General features: G+C 51.9%; 2 protein-coding genes across 2 annotated transcripts in view; both read right to left on the bottom strand.

Moving 5' to 3' along the window:
• Nucleotides 1–26,263, bottom strand: part of LOC116829250 (tripartite motif-containing protein 3-like) — a 73,458-nt gene that overhangs the window by 12,113 nt on the left and 35,082 nt on the right. Inside the window, exons 9-10 of the mRNA XM_075061901.1 lie at nt 24,972–25,119; nt 24,789–24,929 (exon numbers count right to left, since the gene is read on the bottom strand). Of these exons, the coding sequence (XP_074918002.1) occupies nt 24,789–24,929; nt 24,972–25,119 (289 nt within the window). The remainder of the gene's footprint in view (nt 1–24,788; nt 24,930–24,971; nt 25,120–26,263) is intronic.
• Nucleotides 7,357–26,263, bottom strand: part of LOC142046152 (tripartite motif-containing protein 2-like) — a 51,766-nt gene continuing 32,859 nt past the window's right edge. Inside the window, exons 2-3 of the mRNA XM_075061902.1 lie at nt 8,345–8,582; nt 7,357–7,521 (exon numbers count right to left, since the gene is read on the bottom strand). Of these exons, the coding sequence (XP_074918003.1) occupies nt 7,357–7,521; nt 8,345–8,458 (279 nt within the window). The 5' untranslated portion in view covers nt 8,459–8,582. The remainder of the gene's footprint in view (nt 7,522–8,344; nt 8,583–26,263) is intronic.

The raw sequence follows: 26,263 nt of genomic DNA on the forward strand, positions 1-26,263 counted from the left end.
ATACTTGAAAACTGCCATCATGTCCCCTCTCAGTCTTCTCTTTTCCAAACTAAACAAACCCAATTCTTTCAGCCTTCTTTCATAGGCCATGTTCTCAAGACCTTTAATCATTCTTGTTGCTCTTCTCTGGACCCTCTCCAATTTCTCCACATCTTTCCTGAAACGTGGTGCCCAGAACTGGACACACTGCTCCAGTTGAGGCCGTATCAGCGCGGAGTAGAGCGGAAGAATGACTTCTCATCTCTTGCTTACAATACTCCTGCTAATACATCCCAGAATGGTGTTTGCTTTTTTCACAACAGTGTTACACTGTTTAGCTTGTGATCCGCTCTGACCCCCAGATCCCTTTCCGCAGTGCTCCTTCCTAGGCAGTCATTTCCTATTTGGATGTGTGCAACTGATTGTTCCTTCCTAAGTGGAGTCCTTTGCATTTGTCCTTATTGAATTTCATCCTGCTTACTTCAGACCATTCTCCAGTTTGTCCACAAAGGCTGTAAGTGCACTCCCTATGCCAGTATCCAAATCACTGATGAGGAATCGAATGGCACCAGACCCAGGACAGACCCCGGTTGGACCCCACTCGATGTGCTGTCACATTCCCCAGGGTACAATCTGGATATGTCCTTCCAGCTCGGAGTACGGCTTCCAAGAAGTTGCGCACGTCACCTCACAGGAGGTTTATCTAAGCACTTCTTCCTAGTTTGGTTATGAGAAGGCCATTGAGACAGCATGAAAAGCCTCACTAAAGCTGAGATAGGTCACATATCCCGTAGCCCCGCAGCCACAAGGCTTGTTATCCTGTCAGAGAAGGTTGGTTTGACACGATTTGTTCTTGGCAAATCCAGGCTGACTGTTCCTTATCGCCTTATTCTCTTCTAGATGCTTACAAACTGATTATTTGCTCCATTTACCTCTCCGGGTCCTGAGGTTAAGCTGACTTGTCTGTAATTCCCTGGGTTATTTCTCTTTCTATAGATAGGTCCTGATGTGATGGACTGTGCTAGCTGGCTGGGGCCCGGGTCCACGGAGATGTCTAGAAGACAACTGCCCAGACATTTGGCACCTAGCACCCAATGCCCAGGGATGGGTCCCCCTCCACAGGCAGCCAGATGGTGTGACCAGCTGGACAGCAAAGGCAGAGGAGGGGACGGGGGTGTTAAGGATGGGTGGCACAAGAACACGCTCCTGGAGGGGAATACAGAGGGGCCGGGGGGCTCTGGGCTCTGATTCGACCCGGTGCTAACCCAGGACTCTCTGCGCTGGGTCCAGACCCCCTGGCACCCCCCTGCTGTTCCCATGGGCGGAGTCACTGCAGAGTCAGGCCGGGGAGGGGGGGGGGGCGTGCCTGGCTCCCTTTGGGTACAAGTCTCCTGCCGGGGTCCCACCAGGGGCACCCGCTGAGGGGGCTCCCGGTGTGTCGTGGGGGCTGGGGGCTCCGAGGGTCAGCCCCTGGGGGAGGAGCCAAGGGGCTGACCCCAGCGAGTGTGACCAGGAGGGGGCTGACGCCCTGCAGGGGTCTGCTAGCAGCTGTCCTGGAGCTGGCATGGGGCACTGGCCTGTGGATCCCTGACAACTATATTTGACCATTTCCAGTTTCTGGGATCTCTCTGGTCCTCCAGAAGATCTCCAAGCTACCGGCCAATGGTTCGGAGATCTCTTCGGCCGGCTCCTGGAGTGTTCTAGGGTGAGTTTCATCGGGCCCTGCTGACTGGAAGACATCTAACCTGTCTACAATCTTACGTTGCTTTTTGCCTATCCTCAGAGCTAGCCTGAGCTCCTACCACATTCACACTGAGGCTGGCTATGTTCGTCATCTGACCACTGCGAAGATGTGATCATAAGAGCAGCCACAATGGGTCAGACCAAGGGTCCATTGTGACATTATGAGTGTGATATAATATCACATTGAAAGGTGACAGGGCCAGGAAGACTTAATTACCTCACAGACTGATCTGACCCAGGGCCGAACTTTAGAAACTGTTTAGGAAGATACTAAATGAATAGAGCTGTGAGATGCAAGTCTGCATTGTTAGAGGTAGAAGGGGAGGTGTTTGCTCAGGTCTTGGGATGTCAGCAAACAAGTCTTGTCTATCGCTGTGGCTTTGATTCAAAGATCAAAAGAGGAATATTAACATTTAGGAAGACACTTGTGTGAAATAGTGTTATTGTCTATGTGTCACTTTGAAGGTTGTGGTAACCTGTGTCTGAACTGTTAATGGATAAATTACCCTGTGCTAATTGCCAGGATGGTTGGAAGAAGGAGAGTTAAGCCTATTGTTTTCTCAGGGCAAAAGGCTGCTGGAAATGAACAAGAACCTGGAACACGATCCTGCTTCATCTCAGATCTGCTTTGGGTTTCAAGAGGGGGAAACCTTAAGCCACAAGGATTGAGATCCCCAGTCATTCACTGGAGCCACCCTGAATACGGACATTGGACTATAACCTATGGACTATTTCTAAAAGGACTTTTGGCTACTACAAGCTCATCTCTGCTGTGCATCTGAACCTCAAGAATTGAATTCAAGTCTGTCTGTATATTGATCTTTTAACCAACACACTCTCTCTTTTCTGTTGTAATAAATTTTAGCTTAGTCAATAAGAATTGCCTATAGCATGTATTGTGGGTAAGATCTAAGTTATAACTGAACCTGGGGATGTGGCTGATCCTTTGGGATTGGAAGACCCTTTTCTTTTATATGATGAAGTAAGATTTCCAGGAATCATCATCATATCTGACAGGTGTGTCTGGACGGAGGCCTGAGGCTGGGCACTTTAAGGGAACTGCGTGGTTTAAACTTCTAAGTGACCAGTGAGGTGCTATAGAAGCTGTTTTGTGCTGGTTGGTAAATCTAAGTAGTGGAATAACCACCAGCGTCTGGGGTTTGTCTGCCCCGTTTTGTTGCAGTTCACCCCTAGATATTCGAGCTGCTCCCACGGCACACTGTCAGCAGCCCCCTACGTCAATCGGCCCGCCCAGCCCCGCCAACTTCTCCTCACTTCCGCGGCCCCCGCGCTCACCTAGCGCGGAAGCTCGTCCTCATGGGGTCTCACATTCTATCTTGCCACTGCCGTACATGCTGGAGGGGCGACGCACAGCCTTCATGCCGGAATGTGCCCGCTCTGGCAGACTTGACAGGCGGCGCTTCAACTGTCGTCGGGCGAAGGGACATACCGGCAGGCCTGGAGGGCCGTGGTGGGCGGAAGGGCATGCCCTTTTTCCCCTGTTGGCGTGCCCATGAGAGGCAGGAATGGAGAGCAGCGAAGTCGCCTCCGCCCGGCGGTACCACTCGAGCTCGTAGGTGGCGTTCTTGTTGTCCAGGCACTTGCGAACCTCAGCCCGGCCGCCAATCAGGCGCCGTAACCTGGCCTGCAGCTGGCGGCTGGCCAGCTGCGCACCGCTCGCCGTCCTTGCTTGTGGATGGTGAGTGGAGGAGGGCTGCCCACCACTGGCATGCCGCACGCCCTCGCCTGTGCCACGTCGTGGGCGTGGCGCTGGTGTGATAAGGCAAGCCCAAGGGTAGGATGGAAACCTTGCGAAGCCGTCTGTCTCCAGCCACGTAGTCCATCAGGCTGGTCATTCTCCTGCGGCTGCTCGAAAGAAAAACAGAATCTGGATGGCGCATAAGAGCAAACTGAGTCCGCTCACTTCATCTGCTTCTTACTGGCAGCAGCACCCTACGTCTTCCGTGCCGTAGGGCATCGCCTGCCCTCCGTGAACGTGCAGACTGCTCAGAGATGTTTCTCGCTGGCCTGCCAGGGCATCCAGCTGGGCCTGCAGCCCTAGGGAGGAACTCCAGCCAGGCAGGGCACGGACAGCTGGGGGCAGAGGCAAGTCAGTGGGGCAGGGGAGGGGGCTCTGTCTCGGGCAGGGTCAGCCAAGCCAGGCAGGCGGTGGTGATGGGGGGCCAAAGGATTCAGTCGGGAGGCATTTGCAGAGGCTGGAGGGCAGGGCGGGTCAGCCAGAGGGAATGGGCAAGGCAGAGCCAGGTGGAATGCCCAGCTACAAAACTCTAGAGGAAAATGCTGCTCAACCTCTGGGGCTGGCAAGGCATGTAGGGGAATGGGGGGACAACCATTGTCCATCCGAGCTTTTTGTAGTGGGCATTGCCCCCCTGGCAACATTAAGCACACTTAGCCTTGTGCAGGCCTGGGGTGGCGGACCACTTCACCTCGTACTTGTCTGGGGCAGAGTTGGCTCGTGGGGGGCATGGCCGGTCTATGGGGGTGTATGTGGCACGGAGGACAGAGGTGGCTGGGTGGACAAGGCAGGTCATGGAAGGGGGTGGGTGGCTGTGACAGAATGGAATTTTTTCATAATATCTTAGATAATATTGTGTGCCTTCTGTTCCACCGGGGTGTAACGTGGGTCACTAGGTGGGGAAGGGTGGTTGGCAAGAGACCCAGGGACGGCTGTACTGCGTCTGCTGGCCTGGTGCCCACGGCATGGGACCCCACAAGACAACAGCCCCTTCCAACTGCCGCGGATATCTGGCACCTACCACTACCAACCCAGAATATTTCCTGAAACAGGATAGGTAGCCACTCTACTGGCAGGCGAGACCAACACGGATCACCACGAAGAAAGACAAGTACCATTGGAGCAAGCAAAGGCACGAAGGTAGGGCGGTAGAGAGGCGGCATCTAGTGCGCGAAATGTTGGGATCCAGCAAAGCAGTCCAAGTACATTATAGAGGGCTTGCAGGGCACTTGCTGTTTCCAAGGAGGTGCAAAATGACCACTGAGCCAGAGTCTCAGCTCGTAAGGTAGGTCCTGGCTCACCCACATTATGCTGAGAATATACAGCTAGTCTTGCATGAATCCACGGCCATGGGATCTATTCCACCAGGCCGAGGTGATCAGACGTCAGAATCGCGCGCTGAGAGGCAGAGATAGGCTTCCAGGGAAGGCCTCCGCACGTCAGTAGCACTAGTAGAGGTCAGGAGGAGAGGGGCTGGCCCCAAGCTGTACTCCCGTCGCTGGCTCGAAGGGTATCACCCCCTATTGACCTCACTGGCTGGAACATGAGTTCCGGAGGCGGACGGAAGAAGAGGTATGAACGCAGATATAAGGAGCCCAGCAGGGAGAGGCCGGGGCCCGGGGCTCGGGGTTACCTCTGCTTGGCGCTGCAGGTGGCCTACCAGTCTACAGCATCTAAATGAAAGCGACGCCGCACACACACACGCAACGCAGCCTTAGCGGGCTGCTGCATCCACCCCATGGGCCTGCGTTGCGCATTGTTCATTCTCTCTCTCGACCGCAAGGTAATTCGCTGAATCCTCATTAAAAAACCGCCCTTAAGCATAAGTCGCAGGCGGTTCTATATATATGTAGTTTTTATTATAAAGTGAAAACCTGCTTACCATGAGAGTCTGGACTTGCTGAATACAAATGGCTTATTTCCTCACTCGGAGCTAACACTGGTCAGGGCTGCCATCCTCCCATGCATGCTGAACTACCTTAGCGGCAAGCTTACTTCTACGCGTGTGGATGGGGGGGCAAGGCCTGCGAGAGAGGGGGACGGAGGACCGCCGTCACCCAGGGAGGGTTAGGAGAGATCCAATTTATGAAAATTGTAACTACAAGCTAACTACTCCCGACTCGCCCCTGGATAGGGTTTCACAGCACGAAGCTGAGCCAATAGTGCGCGTAATGTGATTCCAGAGTCCTCTGTCAGGAGGAAAACAAGTCGAGGAGCAGGTGGTCAAACGCGGTGAGCAGGCCGTCGTCTCCTCTTGGTGACCGCTAACCAGCTCCACAGACGAGCCAATGCCAAGACCTCCCCAGCCCACACCACTTCACAAGGGAGGCGCGCGCACAGGCCATCATCCTTCCTCTGTCTAAAATTATTACCTCTGCAAAAGAACACCATGAAAACCATACTTATTATGAAGGTCAGTAGATATGTCAGCGTGGGGCAGCCGCAGGGGGCGCGACAGGCCCAGACAAAGCACAGATCCGAAGTGATATCAGGAGCTTGTATAGTGGTATCGTCCTCATATGCCACCCAAGCCCCTAAACACCTCCCAGACTCCAGTTTTCTAATGGACGACCCACTGCAGGGGAGGCAGTGGCTCCGTCAACCTATACATACAGGGGGCAGCCCCCATCCCAACATCTCAACCGGACATAACACAACCACAACCACCAGCAAGAACCAGAACCACACTCTTCTCTCTCCCGCCGCGCGCACTAACCGTACAGTGTTGCGAACACCCGCCTTCCCCGAGGCTCAAGTATATTTCTTACATCAGAACACCACCACAATATTAAGCAAGCAAATTAAATTCAGTAAGGCAATAGTTACACCCAACACAATACCACGATGCCCGTCCCAACAAGGCACGGACACCTCCTCCCATACTACTATAGAGATACTCCACCCCATAGCACAAGCACACAAGGCGCAATCTCTACGGCAACTTACTAGTCACTCTCTCAACACTGCCCCCAGGATACCAGACGCAGCTGGAGCAGCCCCTGGCGGGGGTGGGTAAAATATCGATAACTGCTGCACATCAAGCCGGAACGGAGACGGTTTGAGCGAGGCTCACTATCTCATCTTCTCTTCGGTCCCTCCACATCATAAAAATTAATGCTCTCAGTTCTTATCTACCCTAGGGCTAGCCTGCGGGGAGAGAGACAAGACCCCCTGGATGCTAACGGCCGATATAGGGAGCGGGAGACAACAACTCTATCATACCCTCTACACCCGACACAAATACAGCTCACAATACACCATGTGGAATCCTATGCAAATCTCTGACTGCCTGTAGTGAAATAACACCACAATTACTATTTACTAAGTTTTAGCAAAAGAAATAAAAACTTCAGGCCATCAGAAATTCAATTCCAATTCCACATAGAGCAGGTCACAGATATGTGCACTTCGTAACGAGCACACTAAATAGATTTAGTAGACGAACACTGAAGCTGGGGCATATAGTTGCGCAGAAGACACACGCCCCAGCAGTCTAAATGATTCGGGCTCTCTCACGGGGCAGCTCCCATACAACAAGTACCCACAATCAGCCCATCATCAACGACCCTGTGGCTATCTGCTTACGACAGAATAGGGGGTCGTAGAGTGCAGGCTCAGTACTTAGCTTACCAGCATCCCATTGTTTACCTCATGGCGCGCGGCTCAGGGGTTACTAGTCCAGCTAAGCGCGAGCGCACGCTGTACCAAATGAATCCATTTCACTTAATGAGCTTTTAAATTGTTATGTATTTCTTTTATTAAAAATTAAAAATTAAGGAAGTGACCATCACATAACCGCTCAACATGTTTTCTGTAATCATTAGCTCTAACAAGCAAAAGCACCTTTTTGGACACATTTCGCAGTCTACAGGGAATTATCAAATAGCAGCATAGCTCTTGATAGCGTCGAGCTGCTGCTGCAGCGAGGCCTTGTGCTGCTCCACCACGTTGCGCAGCGGCACGGTGACGTGCTCCCGGTGCTCGCCCTCTGTGCACTCACGGCACATGGCCGTTTCGCACGACTCGCAGTAGAACTCCATCACCTGGGGGCGAGGAGCGGGCGGTCAGGGACTGCCACTCCCCCGTGGCTGCAGGACCCCCAGCCCTGGCTGTCCAGGTCCTGGGGGAGAGGGAGAGGCAGCTGGCACCAGCCCAGAAAGCCCCCCTCACTCTGTCACTCAGCTCCCTGAAAACTGGGTTCACCCTGGCCAAGCCCTTTCTCCCAGGGGCACCCACCTCCCCAGGAAGCAAGGGCATTCTGCCCCTCCCCCCTGCCAGGGGCACCCACTTCCCCAGGAAACGGGGTCACCCTGGTCCTCTCCCCCCCCGGGACTCCTGTCCAGGCCAGGGGCACCCATCTCCCCAGGAAACGGGGTCACCCTGGTCCTCTCCCCCCTGGGGCTCCTCTCCAGGCCAGAGGCACCCACCTCCCCAGGAAATGGAGTCACCCTGATCCTCTCCCCACCTGGGGCCCCTTTCCAGGCCAAGGGCACCCACCTCCCCAGGAAATGGCGTTACCTGGTACTCTCCCCCCGGGGCTCCTGTCCAGGCCAGGGGCACCCACCTCCCCAGGAAACAGGGTCACCCTGTCCTCTCCCCACCTGGGGCTCTTCTCCAGGCCAGGGGCACCCACCTCCTCAGGAAATAGAGTCACTCTGGTCCTCTTCCCCCCCGGGGCTCCTGTCCAGGCCAGGGGCACCCACCTCCCCAGGAAATGGCGTTACCCTGGTATTCTCCCTCCCCGGGGCTCCTGTTCAGGCCCTACCCCCGGCCAGGGGGCACCCACCTCCCCAGGAAACGGGGTCACCCTGGTCCTCTCCCCCCTGGGGCTCCTGTCCAGGCCTTCCCCCGGCCAGGGGCACCCACCTTGCCCTCGTGGTTGGGGCAGGAGAGCGGCTGGCCAGTGACAGCACTGACGGGGTCCAGCGCGGCGGCGTCCGGGCGGCTGCTGCCCTCGGGGGAGCGCTGCAGCACCTCCATGAGGTTGGTGATGAAGAAGTTGCTCTGCAGCGCGGCTACGCCCTGCTCGGGCAGGATGGAGGTCTGGCGGCACACGGGGCAGGACAGGGTGAGGCTCTGGGGCGGGATATAGTTCTGGAGACACCTGGGGCAGAGCGGGCAGAACGGGAGGGTCAGGATTCCTAGTGCGGTGGGGAGCCACGGGCTGGGGCGGGCTGCCAGGGAGCCCGGCTGGGCCGGCACCGAACAAGCAGAACCTATGGTGGGGGAGACATCGGGATGGACCAGACAGTCAGGCAGGGAGCGGGGAGATCCGGACAGACAAGTGCAGGCCGGGCAGTGGGCTGCTCCCAGAGGCGAGCCGGCCATGAGCCCTGGGAATGGGGTAGGACAGACGGATGGACAGGTGAGCGGGTGTGGGGCAGCGCAGGTGGGGGGAGACGAGGCAGAAGGAGATAAAGTGAAAATCACTGCAGGGGTGTGTGGACGGTCACGCCCTGAGACACCCCAAATGACAGCTCCCCCCAGGCGGCTTCTCTGCCCCACTCCAGAGTCTCTCTCTCATTGCCCCTGGGCCAGTCCAGCCTGGTCACTCTCCCTGGGCAGGAATCTGGGGGAGCAGACCCAGCACGGCACCCGGGGGGGGCAGAGGGAGCCGACCCAGCACAGCACCCAGGTGGGGGCAGGGGGAGCAGACCCAGCACGGCACCCAGGGGGGAGGGGGGGCAGAGGGAGCAGACCCAGCACAGCACCCAGGTGGGGGGTGTCATAAATAGATAGCTAAGAGTTAATGTTTCTTTTACCTGCAAAGGGAACCAAACACCTGACCAGAGGACCAATCAGGAAACCAGATTTTTAAAAGAAAAAAGGGAGGGAACCTCAGGAGGGGTTTGGCTTGAGTCTGTGTCTGTTTGGTTTCTTTCAGCTATGGGAGAACAACTTCTCTTTCTATCTCCAATCTTCTTTCTACCCTTCTACTACCAAGTTGTAAGTACAAAGGTAGCAAAGCAATAGGCTGTTATATGCTTTGTTTTGTATTTACATGTGTGTGCTGTGCTGGAAAGAGAGAGATAGGGCGGGGGATGTTGCAGAGGAGGAGGGCTACAGAGGACGGGTGTATGAAGGAGCTCAGAGGCGGAGTGTTGCTAGGTTGTACAGTGAGGGGCAGGCTGTTGCTTGTGGAGCTCAGAGGCGGGGTGTTGCTGGGTTGTACGGGGGGGGGTGTCTGACTCGAGGGGAGGACCAGAGCGCGGGTGTTGCTGGGTTGTCAGCAGGAGGAGGGCGGGTGTTGCTGGGGAGGCTCAGAGGTGGGTGTTGCTGGATTGTACATGGCGGGTGGTTGCTGGGTTCTACAGGGGGTGGGGTGTTGCTGGAGGCTCAGAGGCGGGTGTGCTGGTTGTACAGGGGGTGGCGTGTTTGATTGGGTTGACTCAGAGGCAGGTGTTGATGGGTTGTATCGGGGGGTGTTGATGGGTGACTCAGAGCGGTGTTGCTGTTGTACAGGGGGGCGGGTGTGATGGGTGCTCAGAGGTGGGTGTTACTGGGTTGTACAGGGGGTGGGTGTTGCTGGAGGTGACAGGGGGTGAGTGGTGCTGGGGGACCAGAGGTGCGAGTTTTGTTGGGTTACTGTGGGCAGGTGTGCTGGAGACTCAGAGGTGGCAATTGCTGGGTTGTACAGGGGGCGGGTATTGCTGGAGGCTCAGAGGCGGGTGTTGCTGAGGACTCAAAGGCGGTGTTGCTCGGGTGTAAGGGGGGGTGGGTGTTTTGCCTGGGGTGTACAGGGGGGCGGGTGTATTCTGCGCGCAGGTCTCATGAGGAGGTTGTTGATGGGAGATGTACAGGGGGTGGGGTGTTGCTAGAGCGCGAGAGTCGGTGTTGCTGGGTTGTAGCGGACTGGTGGACCTCATGAAGGGCGTGGTGTCGCTAGGGTTTGTAATCAGGGGTGGTGATGCTAGGGGCAGGATATGCTGCAACGCTCTTATGGGAGAAGGATCTAAGGCGCCCCTAGCCCCCTTCAGCCGCCATGACCTTCTGGCCGCGAGCACTTGAGCAACTAGGAAGAGGAGTGGGCCCCCAGCAAAAGGGCCCAGCAGTGGGGAAGCGGCAGGACAGTCCACTAACATTCACAGTAAACCAGGGGGACCCAGAGCTGCCCCTCTCCATGGGTCGGTCTCCCTGCTCTGGGGGCCCGGGCCTGGCAGGTCCGCCCACCTGCCAGTCCCTTGGGCAACTGATAGCATGGGTGGCCCAGGGCTCCTGCAGCCTGCCGCCAGCCTCTGGTGGGCTACTTGTGTGGCGGCCTCAGTTGGCACCATCGTCCGCCCTGCAGGTGGCGCCGAAAGTGGCCCGCTATACGGTCTAAGTCCTCAGGCAGCGGGGGCAGGCGCAGGCCGGGCCTGCCCAGGGTCCCTCCAGCTATCTGATGCCACGTAAGCAGATAGCGGCTGAGCTTGAAACAGTGATTGCCCGGACCAGTGCAGCCACCACCTACTGGTCATGGCCGGTCCCGATGAGCTCGCCAGGCACTGCGGGCCAGTATAGTGGGTCGGCCAAGGGCGTGTTGATGTAGAAACAAGGAAAGCCTGACGCTGGTCGGAAGACCACCGTGCCTAGAGAGAGCGGACCTAGTGACAAACTCTGAGAACTTCGCGCGACCAGTACCGCTGATTTCTTGAACCAAACTGAGCTACTTTATGAACAGCAAGTTCAGCCCATGTCACCAGGACCAGAAAGGGATTCACTCAAGAGGTCTCCGATGGAGAGAACTCAGAGATTGTCTGAAATTCAGAACTACTAGAACTGCTCATCATTTGAAAGGCTGCCCAGGAATCGGTCAACCTTGGCACGCAGCCCGTCAGGGAAATCCTCTTGTTACGCTGCAGCGTCAGCAGATCACTGCTCCCACTGGCCACGGTTTTTCGCTGCTCTGGCTCAATGGGGGCTCACGAAGCAGCAGCAGCTGAGCGAATGATGGTGCTTGGCCCCGCGAGGTTCGCCACTAGCACACAATGAAACTAGCAGGTATTTCATCCTATGTGGGCCTGGGGCGGCCGAACTGCGCCCGTGTGGAGCTGCGACTTGGCCGAACCTGCGGACGCTGGCAGGTAAACAGAACCACCCCGCGGCACACACCAGGCCCCGGATTTCCTGACGGGCCGCGTGCCAAAGGTTCCAGTCCTTTGCTGTAACCTATCGTTAGCACGTTCCAGCTTCTTCGTACCAGGTTATGGAATGGCGTGGGATAGCTAAGGGTGATGCCAGTGAGACAATTTTTAAAAGGGCTCGCGCAGAGCACTGACCCAACAAGTACAGGCCGTGCAGGAAGTGGCTGCCTGACTTCCAAGCTACCATCGGGGGGCAGGGCACTGACGTTGAGGAACTTATCCCATGTGGAGAGAGGAATCAGGCTAAGTGTGCCAGACACAGAGATGACATAATTTCTTGGAAGGCCGCAGTGAACATTGTTTTTGTAAAGGGAAATCAATCTGCTCACCAATCCTTACTAGATATCTCTGGCTCTGAGAGAGGGATCAACAAGCATGTGGACAGGGGGAGTCGTGTCCGCCTACTCTCTAGATTTCAGTGAAAGCCTTTTGACGACCGTGCCCCTCACCAACACGCTCTTGTAAGCAAAATAAAGGGCATCTGCGATGGGATAGGCCAGGGAGAGCGTCCACTCATGGATTGGTAACGGTTAAGGCACCAGGCCGAACCCAAAGTGGAGGAATATGCAATCGTCATAGGTAATGGAGAGGCATGTAATCATGGGGTGTTCCGGCAGCGGTCTTGTACTGAGAACCAGACCTATTCTCGGAACGCCGGATCCTTCATAGAATGATGTGCCTGTGGAAAAGGGTAAAAAGCTCCGTAACAATAAGAACATAAGAGGCGCCGTACCGGTCAGACCAGACGGTCCACCTCTAGCTCCAAGTAATCTGGCAGTCTACTCATGGACGAGTGGCAATGCGAGGTACCGTGGTTGCCAGAAGGGAGTGAACTAACAGGCAGATGGATTAACAACGGCTGAGTTCTCTCTACTCTAGCATCCTTTGGCATTCTCATCCTCTGTGAGCAAATCAGTGGCTAAAGGGACACCCTAAATGTGCCGCTTACCGGCGCATCAGCGTTCTGGTTATTGAATAGCCTCATTTATGGACTTAAGCCTATCCGGATCAGAATTTATCCAGTTCTCTTTTAAAAGCAGTTCCTAGTGTAAAGTCCTAAGCCTACGACAACCTCCTCAGTCTGGTAAGGAGTTCCACAAAGTTGACTGTGCGCGTGTGTCGAAAGAAGATATCTTCCTTTTAGTTTGTTTTAAAACACTGCTGCCTATTAATTTCAATTTGGTGACCCTGTTCTTTGTATTATTGGGAAATAAGTAAAAAGCGTGCTTGTCCTTAAATTCCTTTCTCTCACATCCACTCCATCGAATTTTATAGAGCCACGATTCTATCATATCCGCTTTTTCTCTCATTAGTCCTCCTTCTTATTTACCAAGCTGAAGGGCCTAGCCTCTTAATCTTTCCTCAATATGGTGACCCTGCCTTCGGCAAACACCCTAAATGCGATTTTAGTTGCCCTTTTCTGAACCTTTTGCGAGTTTGCTAAGTAAGATCTTTTTTCAGGTGAGGAGACCAGCAGTCGGCTGTACAACAGTAGGCCGAGATGTGGTGCCAGGTCAACGCATGGATTTATATATGTCAGTGGGCAATATATATAGTTCTCAGGCCAGTCTATTTCTTGGAGTCACCACCTTTTTTCCTCCTCCTGGTATTTTTTATTTAATGATATCCTAACATCCTTGTATTTGCTTTTTATGTACGCACCTCTGCACACTGCATGGACATCTTCATCAGAGAACTATCCACGATGAGCGCAGGCCAAGAGGAAGTACTTTGTTACGACTATCGTATGTAGCTAAAACTTAGCACCCCTCATCATATTGTATGTATAGTGTGGGAAAGATATGTGTTTTCGCATGTGCATTAACTTACAATTTATCCCACATTACTTTTCATTTGCCACATTTTGTGAGTTGCCCAAAGTCACTAGTTTTGGTCGCCAGCATCTTTATTGGAAGTTCTTACAATCGCATTTGGTCCTTAACTATCTGAGTAGTTTAGATGATCATCGCAAAGCTTTTGCACTTCATCACTGTGATGATCCCCTTATCTCCAGATCATGGAGAAATAGTAGGTCCGATATAGATGATTTGGTGCCAGGGTACCTGACCAACTTGGGGTAACACCACTCAGTTACCTGTGGTCTCTTTTGCCCTCGCGATGATGATGCAATTTTTTACACATTAATTCGCTGCCACCATCTTTGTTCCCTGTCTTTGTAACACCAGCCTTCAGGCAATCATGAAGAAAGGCACTTATCCATGGGTTATCCCATGACAGCTTACATGTCGGGTAAGAGCGCTTTCGGTCTGTCGAGGGAGTCGTGTCAAAACGGCTGCCGTTTCTGGAAATCTAAAGTAGCACTATGGTTCCACTCGGAATTCCCCAGTCTCGCGGACATGATTTGTTTTGACCACTTACAAAGAACTCTAAAGATTCCTCAGTTAAACACACAATTTCTCCTTACTGAACAATGTTGACTATTGAAGCACGAGTTCTAGACATTGTTATTCTACTTGTGCCTGACAGAGTATTATTATGACTTACATAATTGTGTTACGACTTAATTTGACCCAGCATAACCTGAGTTATAGATTGACCAAGTGCTTGGAAGTTGCCATTAGGAATCACCGCTAATGCCCTTTTTTAAATATCTCTGCCGTTACATTAGCGTTAAACTCCAGTCAGTTAGGGATCTACTCGTATTTGATAGAAGTATCTCGCAACCTTTAAAGGACCGGTATACACAAGGCCGTAGATTAATAGTTCCACAACTCACATTTAAAGTCTTCAGAACTCCCTGTGGGTGAATGCCATCTGGTCCTGATGACTTGTCTAATGTTGAGTTTATCAATTAATCGCACCAAAACCTCCTCTAGTGACAATTCAAATCTGTGACATGTTCCATACAACCATTTGTCATCTACAAAAAGCTGGCTCAGGTTTGGGAATCTCCCTAAACATCGCTCAAGCCGTGAAGAACTGAACAAAGAATCCATTAGTTTTCTTCTCTGGCAATGACTTTATCGTCTTTAAGCGCTCCTTTTGTATTTCGATCGTCAGGGGCCCCACTGTTGTTTAGCCAGGCTTCCTCTTCTGATGTACTTAAAAAACATTTGGTATTAACTTTGGAGGTTTTTGGCTAGCCGTTCTTCAGACTCCTCTTTGCGCTTTTCTTATTACACTCTTTGCACTTAAGCTGGCAGTGTTTGTGCTCCTTTCTATTTGCGCTCACTAGGATTTGACTCCTCTTTTTAAGAAGTCTTTTAATCTCTCAGCATGCTTCTTTTTCATGGTTGTTAAGCCAGCGGTGGCTCTTTTTTAGTTTCTTTTACTGTGTTTCTTAAATTGGGGTATATCATCGAAGTTGGGCCTCTATTATGGTGTCTTTAAAAAAAGCGCCCATATGCAGCTTGCAGGGATTTTCACTTAGTCACTGGTAGCCCTTTAACTTTTGTTTACTAACCCCCTATTCAATTTTTGTATAGTTCCCCCTTTTGAAATTAAATGCCACAGTCTTGGGGCGGTTGAGGTGTTTTCTTCCCCCAAACAGGGATGTTTGAATGCTATTGTATTAATGGTCACTATTTCCAAGTGGCCGCTGCTATAGTTTACCTCTTGGACCAGCTCCTGGCGGTCCACTCAGGATTAAATCTTAGAGTTGCCTCTCCCCCTTGTGGGTTTCTGTACCAGCTGCCTCCCATGAATGCAGTCATTTAAAGTATTGAGAAATTTTATCTCTGCATTCGTCCTGAAGTGAAAATGTTCCCAGTCAATATGGGGATAACTGAAATCCCCATTATACTGGTTCTTAATTTTGAAGATAGCCTCTCTGATTTCCCTAGCAAATTCATCATCACTAGTACTGGTCCTGCTCAGGTGGCTGAATAATAAATCCTTAAATGTATATTTTATCAGAGCATGACATTTCTATCCATAAGATTCATGGAACTTGTGGATTCGCTAAGATTTTACTTCATTTGAAACTACATTTTCTTTCACGGATAGTGCCAGCCCCCGCCCCTGCATGACCGGTTCTGTCCTTCTCCGATATATTCTTGTACCACGGAATGACTGTGTCCCAGTTGATTGCTCTCAGCCCACAGGTTTCCTGTGATGCCTATTATACTCATATCCCCTTTATCACCCAGTCACGTCTTAGTTCACCCAGCTTATTAAATTTAGACTTCTAGCATTTGTTACAAGCACTTTAAAAACTTGTCCTGTTTATTTGTCTGCCCTTTTCTGATGGCCAGATTCTTTATGTGACTGTTTATCATCTGATCTGGCCTTACATTATTCCTCCTGCCGTCCTACTGTTTCCTGACTATAACCTGGAGATTTCCCTGTTCATCAGACTCTCCCTAAGAAAGGTCTGTGTCCAATCCACATGCTCCTCTGTAGGCAGTCAGCTTCCCGCCATCCCTAGTTTAAAAAACCTGCTCTACAACCTTTTTTAATGTTTAGTGGCCAGCAGTCTGGTTCGCACTTTGGTTTAGGTGGAAGCCCATCTCTCCTGTATAAGGCTCCCCATTCCCAAAGTCCCGCAGTTTCCTAATGAATTAACCCTCCCCTCTAACAACATTGTCTCATCCACGCATTGAGAACTCTGAGCTCTGCCTGCCACGTCTAGCCCTGTGCATGGAACATGGGAGCATTTCTTGAGAGCCACCATATGAGGTCCTGGATTTCAGTCTCTTCCCTAGGAAGCCTAAAATTTGGCTTCCAGGGCATCTCTCCTACCCTTACCCTTATGTCAATTGGTACTAAATGTGTACCGGCACGACCAATCGGCTCCTCTCCAGCACTACACATAAGTCTGTCTAGATTGCCTCTAAGAGATCTGCAACTTCGCACCCAGGCAGGCAAGTCACCATACAGTTCCCAGGCATCACAAACCCAGCCTATCTATGTTTCAATGAATCGAATCTCCCTATTAACTAATAACCGCCTTTTTCCAGCAACTGGAAGTTCCCTCCCCCGGAGAGGTAACCTCAGTGCGAGAGGCAACCCAGCATCTCCTGGAAGGAGGGTCCCACTATGGGAAGGTTTCCCTCTGCTCCATTGACTGCCTCTGCTCTCCCCTGGGCCTTTTCATCTCCTCAAGCAAAGACAGGGCTGTCTAAGCGGAGGTGGGACAATTCTATAGTGTCCACGAAAGCCTCATCAACATACCTACTCTGCCTCCCTTAAGCTCCTCCAGTTCCACACCCTGGGCCTCAAAGCCGTAACGTGGTCCCTCTGAGGCCAGGAGCTCCTTTGCACCAACTGCAGCACAATACATCACCCTCCAGCGAGGCAGGTTAATCATACATGCTACATCCTCAGCAACAATAAACTGGATAGGCCCCACTCCTGCTGCTGGGCTTCTGCCTGCATGTCTCCTAGTTAACAGAAAGGTGGTTTAAAGAAAGGGTTTTTGGAAAATGATTGGATTTTAGGTTTTAAGGGACTACAAGGGGAACAGGTGGACTGACAAGGGGGAAAAACCCCCCCCCACTCCCTTACCACTCCCTCCCAACTCCTTGCAAAAACTCCCTGTTAGCAGCCCCTGGTCGCAAGCTCGCCTGGTCGCTGTGCATGGCTTTATAAACCCCTGGCCTGAGTTAATGCCCTGCCTACTGATTAAGGCTCAGGTAGGGTGTAATTAATCACAGTTAAATCAACACGATTAACTAAAAATAATTAATTGGGGGCAATTAAAAAAATTAATCGTAGCTTAATCGCGCTTTAAGCACATTGTTAAACAACAGAAAGCAATTGGAAATTTATAAATATTTTTGGATTTTTCTACATTTTGAAAATATATTGATTTAATTAACAACACAGCAATACACAGTGTACAGTGCTCACTTGATATTACAAATATTGCACTGCGATACAATAAAAGAAATAAATATTTTCAATCCCATGCTCATACAAGTCTGTAGTGCATCTCTTTAGGGATGGGTCCCTTGCCTCGTCTTGCAGAAAGCTTGGGAATGGGCGACGGATGGATCACTTGATGAGTCCCTGCTCTGTCCATTCCTTTGGGGCACCTGGCATTGGCCACTGTCGGCAAGACAGGTACTGGCTAAAGATCTTTGGTCTGATCCAGTGGTGGCCGCTCTATGTTATCATGAAAGTGCCAATCTACAAATGTAGCTTTTTTGTTAAGTAAACTGCAAAACAAAACAAGGTAAAACTTTAGAGGCCTACAAATCCCTTAGGCCAACTTCTTGTTCAGCCAAATCACTAAGACAAACAAGTGTGTTCACTTTTGTGGAGATAAATTCTGCCGACTTCTTGTTTACAATGTCACCTGAAAGTGAGAAACAGGGGTTCACATGGGACTTTTGTAGCCAGCATTGCAGGCATTTACTGCTAGATATATTAAATCATTTATGCTAGATATGCACCTCTACTATGGTATAGTAGGTGAACTTGATATAACATCGAATTCGAGATATAGACGTGGTAAAGCAGTGCTCTGGAGGGGCGGGCTGCGCACTCCGGCGGATCAAGCAAGTTTGATTAACGCGGTTTCACCTATAATGGCCGTAAGATCTTTTGGCTCCGACGGCAGCGTTACATTACGGGATAAGAAGGGGTATTAAAACATTTCGGCCACCATTCCAGAGGATATTTTCCATGCTGATGATGCTCATAAAAAAAATAATTCATTAATTAAATTTTGTGAACTGAACTCCTGGGGAAGAATTGTATGTATCCTGCTCTGTTTACTAAGATTCTGAGCTGGATGATTTAGTTGGGGGTTGGTCCTGCTTTGAGCAGGGGGTGGACTAGATACCGTCCCTGAAGTCCTTCCACTCGATACTCTAGTGATTCTATATTTCAATGTTTATAAAGCAAGTCTCCGATAATGACCGCAGTACACTAAAATCCTAGAAGATTAGGGTCGGACCGAGACATCTCAAGGTCATCTAGTCCACACCCCCTGCTCAAAGGCAGGACCAATCCCCAACTAAATCATCCAGCGCTAGGGCTTTTGTCAAGACTGACCTTAAAAAAAAACCTCTAAGTGAAGGAGATTCCGCCACCTCCTAGGAACCCATTCCAGTGCTCACCACCCTCCTAGTGAAGATAGGTTTCCTAATACCAACTAAACCTCCCCACCTTCAACTTGAGACCATTACTCCTTGTTCTGCTGTCATCTCGTACGCACTGAGTACAGTCTAGATCCCATCCTTCCTGGAACCCCTTCAGGTAGTTGAAGAGGCAGCTATCAAATCCCTATCCTTCTGCTTCTGCAGAACTAAATAATCCCAGTTCCCTCAGCCTCTCCTCATCAATCAATGTGCTCCAGCCCCCTAATCATTTTTGTGCCCTAACCAATCAGACTCTCTCCAATTTGTCCACATCCTTCTTAATAGTGTGGGCCCAAAACTGGACACAGTACTTCCAGACGATGCCTCACAAATGTTGGAACAGAGGGAATGATCGAACCTCACCCCTTGATCCTGCTGGCAGCGCTCCTACTCATTGCAGCCCAATATGCCCGTTCAGCCTTCTTGGCAACAAGGCACCTGCGACTCATACCCAGCTTCTCGTCCACTGTTAAACCCCCACGGTCCTTTTCTGCAGAACTGTGCTAGGCACTCCGGTCCTGTCTGTAACAGTGCGTGGAATTCTTGTCCTAAGTGCACGACTTTGCACTTGTTCCTTGTTGAATCCTCCTCAGATTTCTTTTGGCTGAATCCTCCAATTTGTCTAGGTCACGGCCGGAAGCGTATCCCTAACAGTTCCAATGTATCTATCACCATGCCCGCAGTTTAAGTGTCATCTGCCAAACTGCTGAGGGTGCATCCATTCCATTATCCAGATCATTGATAAAGATGTGTGAACAAAACTGGTCCCCAGGACTGACCCTGGGGCACTCTGCTTGATACCGGCTGCCAAACTAGCATGGAGCCATTGATCACTACCACATATGAGCTGACGATCTAGCCAGATTTCTATCCACCTTTATAGTCCATTCATCCAGCCATACTTCTCTAACTTGCTGGCAAGAATACGTGTGGGAGACCGATCAAAAGCTTTGCTAAAAGTCAAGATATATCATGTCCACTGCTATCCCCAATATCCCACAGAGCCAAATTATCTCATCATAGAAGCAATCAGGTTAGTCCAGGCATACTTGCCCTTGGTGAATCCATGCTGACTGTTCCTGATCACTTTCCTCTTCTCCAAGTGCTTCAAAATGGATTCCTTGAGGACCTGCTCATGATTTTTTCAAAGGACTTAACGTAGGCCTGAACCGGTCTGTTCGTTTAAGAACAACTTTCACTGCAGATTTGACAGAACCAAAGAAAAGGTACAATGGTGAGATTTCTATAAGATAGCTACAGCAACTCGAACCAAGGTTTAAGAATCTGAAGTGGCCGTCCGAAAATCTGAATGTGATGGGGTGTGGAGCAACATCCTTTCAAAAGTCTAAAAGAGGCAACGCCTCCAAGTGAGGAAACTACAGAACTAAGAACCACCGAAAAAGAAATCAACCTCTGGCTGGGGCATCTGATTCAGTTATGAAATGAAACATTGCATCGGTCCGCACTGCTCTTGGGAGGTTATTGAGCAGAATCCATCAAATCAGCATAGACGCATGTCCCTGGAATGGTGGCTGAAGCGTGAAGGGACATAAGAATCTTTAACGCATCTGGCATGTAAATAATCTTGCGAATGCCACCTACAACATGCATGCGAATGCCTGTTCTCACTTCAGGTGACACTCGTAAACAAGAAGGAGGCAGCATATGCCCTGCAATTGTAACCTAACCTTGTTTGTCTGAGTGATTGGCTGACCAGCAAGAGTAGGACTGAATGGACTTGTACGGCTCTAAAGTTTTACAACTGTTTGTACACCACTGGTTCCCTCTCCCCCCCTTCCGGACTCCTGTCTCAGCTCGAGGCACCCATCTCCCCAGGAAACGGGGTCACCCTGGTCCTCTCCCCGCCTGGGGCTCCTCTCCAGGCCCAGAGGCACCAACCTCCCCAGGAAATGGAGTACAACCTGATCCTCTCCCCACCTCGGGGCCGCCTTTCCAGGCCAGGGCACCCACTCTCGCCAGGAAAGGCGTTACCTGGAACTCTCCCCCGGGCTCTGTCAGGCCAGGGGCACCCACCTCCCCAGGCAACAGGGTCACCCTGTCCTTCCCCACTCGTGGGGCCTCTTTCAGGCCAGGGGCAACCCACGCTCCTCAGGAAATGAGTCACTCTGGCCTCTTCCCCCCGCGGGCTCCTGTCCAGTGCCAGGGGCACCCATCCCCAAGGAAATGGGCGTTCCTCTGGTATTCTCCTCCCCGGGCTCCTGTTCAGGCCTACCCCGGCTCAGGGGGCAGCCCAACCTCCCCAGGACGGGGTCACCTGGTCCTTCCTCCCTGGGGCTCCTGTCCAAGGCCTTGCCCCGGCCAGGGGACCCACCATTGCCCTCGTGGTTGGGGGCAGGAGAGCGCTTGGCAGTGACAGCACATGACGGGGTCCAGCGCGGCGGCGTCGGGCGCTGCTGCCCTCGGGGGAGCGCGCTGCCAGCATCCTCCATGAGGTTGGTGATGGAAAGAAGCTTCTCTGCAGCGCGCTAACGCCCTGCTCGGCGCAGGATGGGGTCTCGGCACAACGGGGCGGAAGGGTGAGGCTCTGGGGCGGGATTAGTTCTGGAGAACCCTGGGGCATGAGCGGGCAGAACGGGGGTCAGGATTCCCTAGTGCGGTGGGGAGCCCACGGCTGGGAGCGGGCTGCCAGGGGCCCGGCCTGGGCCGGCCACCGAACAAGCGAACTATGGTGGGGGAGACATCGGGGATGGACCATACAGTCAGGCAGAGGAGCGGGAGATCCGGACAGACCAAGAGTGCAGGCCGGGCAGTGGCTGACTCCCGAGGCGAGCCGGCCATGAGCTGGGAATGGGTCGTACAGACGGATGGACAGTGAGGGCGTGTGGGGCAGCGCAGGTGGGGGGAGAGCGCAGAAGCAGACTAAAGTGAAAAATCACTGCAGGGGTTGTGTGGACTGGTCAACGCCCTGAGCACCAAATGACAGCTCCTCCCCAGGCGCTTCTCTGCCACTTCTCCAGAGTCTCTCTCTCATTGCCCCTGGCCAGTCCAGCTGGTCACATCCGCCTGGGCAGGAATCTGGGGGAGCAGACCAGCAACGCTACCCGGGGGGCAGAGGGAGCCGACCCAGCACACCCAGGTGGGGGCAGGGGGCAGACACCAGCACGTGCACCCAGGGGGGGAGGGGGGCAGAAGGGAGCCAGACCCAGCACAGCACCCAGGCTGGGGGTGTCATACAAATAGATTAGCTAAGAAGTTAATGTTCCTTTTACCCTGCAAAGGAACCAAACACCTGACCAGAGGACCATATCAAGGAAAACCAAGATTTTTAAGAAAAAGGGAGGGAACCTCAGGAAGGGGTTTGCTTGGTCTGGTCTGTTGGTTCTTTCGCTTGGGAGAACAATCTCTTTCTATGCCAATTCTCTTTCTACACTCTACTACCAAGTTGTAGTACAAGAGGTAGCAAAGCACATAGGCTGTATAATGCTTTGTTTGTAATTTACACATTTGTGTGTGCTGTGCGGATTGGTTTCAAATTGGGCTATTTTGAATCAGACTGGTTAATTCCTAATTCTTAGAAGCAATTGCCCGTAATGAGCTTTTTTTAATGCAGAGTTGATTTACTATGTAATTTCTTTCTTTTTTATATAAAGTTTTCTTTTAAGACTTGCTGAGGTTTTTTTTCTCTAGTTACAGCTAACGGGACACAAGGGGGGGTGAACATCTTCTTTGTGTTAGCTTGACTAGGTTGAATGCATACCCTCAGGGGGAGGTAGATTGCCCTCTCTGGTTTGTATTCAAGGGGAAATGTACGGCATCGCTCAGGCTAACCCAGGGAAGGAGGGAAGGCTGGGGGATGAGATAGAGGAGACCCAGGGGCTCTGGGTCTTGGGGGGTCCCCAAGGGATAGGTTGGGGCGACTTGGGGGCGATCAGGAGCCTGAATCCTGATTGGTGGCAAGCGAGATCAGATCCAAGCTGGTAGAAAGCTTTGGAGGTTTTGCATTTAGCTTCTCAGTTTATGAATGCTAAGGTTCAGATCGAGTAGGAGGCTATTACAGGGGCAGGGGAGCAGACCAGCGCGCACTGGGGGGCGGCAAGGGGAGTAGAGCCAGTGTGGCACCTGGGGGGAGGGGCTTGTAGGTACAAGCATGGACCCATCTGCCAGGTCCCTCTGGGGGGCAGGAGCTTAGACCCAGACTTGGGTTCCTGCCTCCTCCCCAGCCAGCCCAATACTGAACCAAAACTTTTTGAATGCAGTTATTTTTGTACATAATTCTACATTTGTAAGTTCAACTTTCAGGATAAAGAGATTGTACTGCAGTACTTGTAATGGGGGAACTGAAAAATATTATTTCTTGTTTTTTTTATAGTGCTAATATTTGTAATAAAAAATAAATATAAAGTGAGCACTGTACAATTTGTATCCTGTGTTGTAACTGAAATCAATATATTTGAAAACATCCAAAAATATTTAATTCTATTATTGTTTAACAGTGTGATTAATCGCAATTAGTGTTTTTAATTGCTTGACAGCCCTAGTAAACAGTGATGTGGCAAAATTTGGAGATGATACAGAACTACTCAAGTTAGTTAAGTCCCAGGCAGACTGTGAAAAGTTACAAAGGGATCTCACAAAACTGGGTGACTGGGCAACAAAATGGCAGATGAAATTCAACGTTGATAAATGCAAAGTGATGCACATTGGAAAACACAATCCCAGCTATACATATACAATGATGGGGTCTGAATTAGCTGTTACCATTCAATAAAGAGATGCTGGAGTCATTGTGGATAGTTCTCTGAAATCATCCACTCAATGTGCCGCGGCATCAAAAAAGCGAACAGAATGTTGGGAATCATTAAGAAAGGGATTGATAATAAGACAGAAAATATCATATTGCCTCTATATAAATCCATGGTACGCTCACACCTTTAATACTGCGTGCAGCTGTGGTCAAACCATCTCAAAAAAGACATTTTGGAATTGGAAAAGGTTCAGAAAAGGGCAACAAAAATGATGAGGGGTGTGGAACGGCTTGTGCATGAGGAGAGATTAATAAGACTGGGACTTTTCAGCTTGGAAAAGAGACGACTAAGGGGGGATATGATAGAGGGGGGGATAAAATCATGGCTGGTGTGGAGAAAGTCAATAAGGAAGTGGTATTTACTCCTTCTCATAATCAAGAACTAGGGGTCACCAAATGAAATTGGTAATAAAGGTAATAACTGGAGATATACCTATCTCCTAGAACTGGAAGGGACCTTGAAAGGTCATCGAGTCCAGCCCCCTGTCTTCACTAGCAGGACCAAATTGATAGGCAGCAGGTGTAACACATACCAAAGGAAGTATTTTTTCACACAACGCACAATCAACCTGTGGAACTCCTTGGCAGAGGATGTTGCGAAGGCCAAGACTATAACAGGGTTCAACAAAGAACCAGATAAATTCATGGAGGTTAGGTCCATCAATGGCTATCAGCCAGGATGGACAGGGATGGTGACCCTAGCCTCTGTTTGCCAGAAGCTGGGAATGGGCGACAGGGAATGGATCACTTGATGATTCCCTGTTCTGTTCATTCCCTCGGGGGCACCTGGCATTGGCCACTGTTGGTAGACAGGATACTGGGCTAGATGGTATGACGGTGCTGCCCATGGGAGCCAGCTGAGGTCACTCAATCAGGGTGAACTGCAAACAAAACGGGGCAGACAGACCCCAAACGCTGGTGGATATTCCACTGTTGGTAGACAGGATACTGGGCTAGATGGACCTTTGGTCTGACCCAGTCTCGCTGTTCTTATGTACTGCAGAGCCGTGGCATCGCCCTCCGACAGGGTCTCCCCACCGCCCGGAACAACCTGGGCCCCTGCCCCGCCATCACAGTGCCAGGCCCAAGGAGGGTCTCAGCCACGTCCCGGATCACTACCCACCAGGGCCAGTCAGAAGCTGGTCAGCCCTGGGGATGGTCTCATGGACCAGGGAAATCTCCTCCCACTCTGTGTGTGACGAGCCTATGGAACCCACTGCCACCAGAAACAATGGGGCCAGCACTCAGAGTCAAGGAGGGATGGGGCATTTCTCTAATGCTGGAGACGGCAATGCCAATGTCGGGGGGAGGGGAGGAACTGCCAGCCTGGCAGGTTCCCAGAGACCCCCTGGTAGGTCCCAGACCTCGCTGCCTACCTGGATCCGGCTGTTGCCCCAGTCGGCCACGATGATGTTGCCATTGGAGTCGACAGCCACGCCGGTGGGGGCGTTGAACTGCCCGTTTCCCTCCCCGTGGGAGCCGAACTTGAAGAGGAACTCGCCGTCGGCGCTGTACACCTGGGGGAGAGGCGCTTGTCACCCCACCAGCCCCCAACCCACCCGGCTGGGAGAAGGGCTACGAGCCACGCTGGAACCTGGAGGGGGCGTTGGCTCAGTGGAGGACTGCCATGGGCTGGGAAGCCCCCAGAGCGTGGCACTTGGGCAGGCCGAGGGGCTGGGGGGGGCCCGGCCGCCACCGGGGAACAAGCTGCAAGGGAGAGGCCAACTCCGCACTCCAGAGCAGAGGGGCCGGGCGGTGACCTCATAACCGCTGCTGCTCTGGGCTCCCCAAGGACGCCCCACACTGAGGCTGGGGACTGACGAACCCGGCACTGCCCTGAGCTGCAGGGCTCCCAGCTGGGGCGGGGGGGGAGGGGCCTGAGGCTCTCGGCTGGGGCGGGGGACGCTAGAGATAAACGAGCTTAGTTTCAATCAGGGAGGATGAGGCCTGTTTCTAGGCATGCTGAGGTGTGAAGAACCAGAGAGGAGAAACTGGTTCTGTAGTTGGCAAGCCATTCACAGTCTTTTGTTCAATCCTGAGCTGAATGGTGGCTATAGAGGTCTATAAATTTGACACCATCAGCTCAAGGATTAGGGGTATGGAACGGGCTTGCGCACATGGTGGAGAGATTAAGATGAAGACTGGGGACTGGGTATCAGCTGGAAAAGAAGCCACTAAGGGGGATATGATAGAAGATCTATATAAATCATGACTGGTGTGGAGAGTCAATAAGGAAGTGGTATTTGCTCCTCTCAATAACAACAAGAACTAGGGGTCAACCAATGACGTTTATAGGGCAGCAGGTTAAAAGCAAAGAAAAGAAAGTATTTTTTCACACAACACACAGTCAGTTCTGTGAAGCTCTTTGGGCTAGAGGATGGTTGTGCAAGGCCAAGACCATAATAGGGGTTCAAAAAAGAACTAAGTAAGTTCCTGGTGGACAGGTCCATCAAATGGCTATTAAGCCAGGCTGGGCAGGGAGGGTGTCCTTAGCCTCATGTTTGCCGAAGCTGGGAATGGGTGAACTGAGGATGGATCACTTGGTGACTGCACCTGTTCTGTTTATATCCTTCTGGGGCACCTGGCCCTGGCACCTGTTGGACAGGCACTGGCCTAGATGGACCTTTGGTCTGGCCGCAGTAGGACTGTTCTTGTGCCCACGGTAATGAGCCAGCAGAGCAACACCCGAGGGGATTGAATAGGCGGGCTCTAGCCCCCAGCCCAGGGGGTACCGTTCCTCAGGGACAACGTTATTGGGGACATGCGCTAGCCCTGGAAGCTGGAGGTTGTTACCTGTTTCGAAGGACCGCGGGGTGGGTGGAGGGAGGCAGGGCTTGTACAGGTTCGCAGT

This window comes from Chelonoidis abingdonii, chromosome 1 (assembly GCF_003597395.2).
Source record: "Chelonoidis abingdonii isolate Lonesome George chromosome 1, CheloAbing_2.0, whole genome shotgun sequence".
In the NCBI taxonomy this organism is placed as follows: domain Eukaryota; kingdom Metazoa; phylum Chordata; order Testudines; family Testudinidae; genus Chelonoidis; species Chelonoidis abingdonii.